The sequence below is a fragment of the Etheostoma cragini genome, unplaced genomic scaffold (assembly GCF_013103735.1).
Source record: "Etheostoma cragini isolate CJK2018 unplaced genomic scaffold, CSU_Ecrag_1.0 ScbMSFa_1627, whole genome shotgun sequence".
Lineage (NCBI taxonomy): Eukaryota > Metazoa > Chordata > Actinopteri > Perciformes > Percidae > Etheostoma > Etheostoma cragini.
In genome coordinates this window covers 1-5,028 of record NW_023265701.1, presented here as the reverse complement: position 1 = coordinate 5,028, position 5,028 = coordinate 1, and the positions used below count along the sequence as shown (strand labels likewise).

Below are 5,028 nucleotides of genomic sequence, written 5' to 3'. Positions count from 1 at the left end.
CCCCCCCCCCCCCCCCCCGCCCCCCCTTTTGAAAAGGAGCGTAATCAAATTGAATAATTTGGAAGAAAACCAAAACTGAGCCAGGCTAACTACCAAAAGAGGTGTGACTAAGTTCCTGTTGGGAATTTACCAAAAATAATCTGGGGAAACTAGTCATGAGTCACGGCAGGAAAGTCCCAACAGGTTTTGGTTTTCAAGTCGTCGACAAGTTGTTTTATATTACACAACAACAACTGTTAGTGTCAATCCAAATGTCAACACCGACCGTGTTACAGTTATTGTATTATTGTTATGTATATTATCGGCCTCCTAAACATTTTAAAAGTTTTTTTTTTTTTACAACAGCTTGTGGCGACTGGACATTAAAAGCATTGTGCGCACAAACACTGGTGCATCTGAATGACTTATGTTGTGTTTTTCAATGACCAAAACCTTAAGCATAACAACATTAACTAGATAATTTACTTACAAAAGTTCCTGTTTGAGAAGCGTTGCCTTTGGTCAAAGAGTCGTATTGCTCAGCTGCTTGACAGAAGACACATACCAACATTAGAAAGCCTATAATTACAAATGTAATCCAAATATTTAATGTGTGTTTTCCATACTTTATTATTAAAGGACACGTATAAATATAGTGAGAGCTCCCAACATGGCAGACATTTATTTTGCTTTTTAATGTAACAGGAAACATTATAATATTATATATATTCATGTTATTACAGTTTTACTCACCAGAGATACTGCTATGTTGTGGAGAAAGCCTCGATGTACTCTTGAATATTTCTTAAGAGAGAAACAAAGAGACTCAACTTCCGCTCTACTGTCCCTCTGACAAGATTTAAGTTTTATTTGAGGAAGTGAAGCTAATCTCTGCCTCTCTTTGCCGTGACATTCATATCAGGAAATAAATCCCAGCAGGCAAGAAGGCAGGACTTCCTGCACAGTTATCCTTCCTCCTTTACATATCTTAAACACCAGTGGCCAACCCAAACTTCATCACCAGCAGATATGATTTTATTAATTTCTAAAGGGGCTGTCACAGCATTTTCTGCCATAGAGACAAGCAGCTTTTTATTTTTGAAAAGCCAAAACATCACACAGTGTCACGATCGCACGTGTCTATATGTTCTGTTTCCTGTTTTATTTTGTAGTAGTCTGTTTTGTTCCCTTGTCTTGTCTTGTTTTATGCTGCGTTCTGGGTGACCCCTAACTCTGGTTTTCACAACGTCCTACCCGTAAAAGTACCCTATTGTTGTTCTCCCAGTTACAGTTCTGACGTCACACACACATAAACAACAATGTCGACCCGTGTTGATGCCGTACAGACGGCGGTGAGAAATAAAGATAAATAGACTTGAATAGGCCACGTAAAGTAACTCCGCACATTGTAATCAAAACAATACACATACGATTGTGTACTACTACAGATTATGCTTTTTAAATAAAGCCCAAAATATGTTGCTAGAAATCGATAGTATCAGCTAGCTAGCGCTAGCTAATGACCACGATAGGTAGCTGCTAGCAAATGCTAATGCTAGCTAGAAGGGTTTGTGGGGACTTTGCCTGGAACGCTACCAAGTCGTGAGTCGTGATTTGAAATTGTAAGTTACGGACTAAAAACATAGGATTACAGATAGTCTAGCTGTCTCAAGCAGTTAACCCTCCTGGTGTCCTCGGGTAAAATTTGACCCATTTTCGAAACGTTTCTGTATCGGAAATTTGGGTTTATTTCAACCAAAATGTAAAAGAAAACGGTCTTCACAAGTAAAATGAATGATCAGTTCACTACTCGGATGATTTATTTATGTTATGGCATTTTTAAAAAAAAAAAGGAAAAAGGAGTGACTAAAATGACAGAAAAAGCTTCAAAAATGTTGGCAAAACAATTACCAAAATAAACCCAAAAACTGACGAAAACATCGGGAAAAAGCTCAAAACATTAGGTGAAGGTGAAACGTCGGCAAAAAAACAAAATAAAACTGGGAAAAAAGTGACAAACATCAGGAAAAATCTCAAAAAAATCAGGTGACAAAAATGTTCCAACAAAAGTTTGACCCAGAAAAACAAATGGTCAACGGTGGTTAACAAATGGTGAACAGGGGTTAACTATGGTCCTTTAAAATTAAATTAATTCAAATTAAAACACAAAAAAGCAGAAGGAAACGGAGAATACGTCCATCTGTCCGAGATTTCCTGCTCCACGGGAGCAATCCTGGAAGATGAATGTCAAGGATACAGACTTAGGTCCAATATACTGGACCAAAGTCAAGGTCAAAGTCAAGGTTTATTTATATAGCACATATATAATACATATATGTTTATATATTACAAACAGTCACTACTGCCCCAAAGTGCTGTACATAGATAACAACATAAGATAAAAACATACTAAATAACCGGACCAATCTAAAACAGAATACGCCAAAAACAATAAGACAGGTAACAGATAAAAAAAACATGAGAATAAGTTATATATCGTGCTAGTATTTAGTGAGTTTTTAGTTCTTTAAAATAAGCCTGCAGGTGCAATAGATTTCAAATAAAGTCAAAAACTCAGTAACTTAATTTCTTTTATTAAAGGTATGAACAGTTACATGTCAAAATAAAATATATGCAAACTCATCTACTTTTTTCTTATCCCCTTAAGTCATAAAAACAATAACCAAACCCAAAGAAGTAACCTTTTACCAGTTTAAAGGGCAACATAATAAACAAATATCTACTAAATTAGGACCAACAAAAAAAAATTCAAATTTTAAATCACCTCATTCCTCCCTGATACATCAACGCCCCGGTATCGGAACAGTATAAAGGCTCCTTTTCTAATCTAATGTACAATACAATGCTTTAAAATTAATAACTGTATTTAAGACAGAATTGATGTTGTTAAATTATTTTTGCAACATCAGACTTATCAAAAAGCTTGCCCCTTTTGGAACAAAGTATAAAATAAACATATACATTAACAAGATGATATAACCTGTAAGACTTTGAAGACCCATAACTAGTTTTTACATTACAAGAAAGATCTTCTACCCTGGACAAGAATTATACTGTATACATTATACATTATATTGTCTGTTTTCTTAAAGGATTGACACCACATCATGCTTAAAATTTAATAACAATGTTGGATCCGACGGGATTGGAGAGTTAATTATCATATTGGAAATTGTTGCACCAGTTTGCAGCCAAGTAAGGGTTTGCATAAAGGTTGGTGCATGTCATTAAACAACAAATATTCAGTTATATAAGTGTCTAAATAGGGCTGCATAAATAATCAAATTTTAATCACAATCAAGATTTTGACTTCCCACGATCAATTGTTTTTAAATGCGTCATTTCATAGAACGCTCCAGTTTTTTCTTGCCAAACCAATCCACCGCTCAGTAAAACACTGTCAGATCATGAGTTGTTCCCTGCAACATTTTGTCCCGTCTGTGTTGTTTTCAGCAGCAATGACCAGTGCTAGTTGGTTAGGGTGACCAGATTGGTCAAATGTCCCCGGACAAAATCCGGGGACATTTTCAGCTCAGAAAAATATATACTTCCAATACACGTCACGTTTTTATTTTTGTAAAACTTAAAATGGGGACACTTGACCTAGAGCTGTTCTCATTAGGGGCCGCCGGTCCACACTTCTGACACACTTCTGCCAACAGTTTTAACTATTAACACAGCATGATGTTGTTCAGTATGAGAGAAAAAACCTGTATTTGTACCGGTGTTTCCGCGGGTAACTGCTATTGCGGCTGCCACGGCAAAAAACACAGAAGAAGTTACTGAATGCAACTAACTTCAGTTGGTAGAGTAACAGCGTGTGGGATGGATACTGCTGGAAATGGGCGATAAAGTCCTTTTGGGCTCTAAGCCGTCTCCATCTTTTAGATTCTCCAATATTTACTCGCGTTTTACCACACCTCTAGTTATGCAACTCTTTAGAAAGATGCCAAGGTTATTTAGGTCCGGATGAACCAATCTATCTCTTTTGATCCGATTTGTTTGGTTGGTGCTTTCATGGCATTTCAGATCCGAATGGAAATTCCAAAGGAGAAAATACTGACTTTAGCATCAGTGTCAGAAAAGGATTATTTAATACAGTAAATGTATTACACAGTGCTCCTATAACATTGTCAAGCTTAAGTCCAAGTGAAATCTTAGAAACTAAAGTCCAAGTTTTTAAAAATTTTATTTTTTTTGATTTCGTCAAATTGAACCTGAAGTAACAAATTTACGACCTAAAATCTAAAAGATAATCACTCTACTCAGTGGGATCGACAGGAGAGATGATCAGAGGGGCAGAGTTTTCTCCACCATCATTCAGACCAGGATTGAAGAATGGGAGGAGTTTCTCAGTGAAGGAGCAGCCAGTAAAGGAGTAGATAAGAGCTGCAGCATCTACGTCATAAAAGGAGACCAGACCCTCGTCATAGTCCACAAACACCCCCACATTCTGAGGAGGAGACTTCAGAGAGAGAAGGACACCAGGGCCAGCAAGAGCTTTGTACTCATTTGTATTTCTCAACAATATCGTCCAGTTACCATCCTGAGGGCTCAGTGTGATTTTTCCCTTCCTGTTGATCGACTCTCTGGCCACTCCTAGACTCCATTTAGTCTTTCCTTTAACTTGAACCTCAAAGTAAAATCTGCCTGAAGAGAAACTCGGTTTTCCTAAAACATAAACACAATCAGAAAATCTCTCTGGGTTGTCTGGAAGATTCTTCCACACATCACCAACACAGACATGTTTTCTACCATGAGACAGGATGAGTTGAGGATTCGCCGTATCAGGGTCAAGAGTCACATCCACTGCATACTGCTGGACCCTCTTCAGCTCAGACTCAAACAGCTTGTTCATCTCCTTACTGAGCGTCTCCTCCAGCTGAGCCACAACTCTCACCACAGTCCCCTCATATGATTGACGGACATTGACGTCTGTCCAGTCCTTGATGGGTGGAGGGTGGTTGGTGTTTAGGGACTGGACCCTCTGGAGAAGATGGAGGTGGTCTTCAGAGCGTGAGAGCTGCT

The 5,028-nt window shown here is 37.9% G+C and overlaps 1 protein-coding gene across 1 annotated transcript; it reads right to left on the bottom strand.

Moving 5' to 3' along the window:
• Positions 1 to 4,261: 4,261 nt before the first annotated feature.
• LOC117940077 (pyrin-like) lies at positions 4,262 to 5,023 on the bottom strand (the record flags this gene model as incomplete). Its single annotated transcript, XM_034865472.1, has 1 exon — positions 4,262 to 5,023. A coding segment is annotated over one exon (762 nt), but the record flags the coding sequence as incomplete, so codon positions are not given.
• Positions 5,024 to 5,028: the final 5 nt, after the last annotated feature.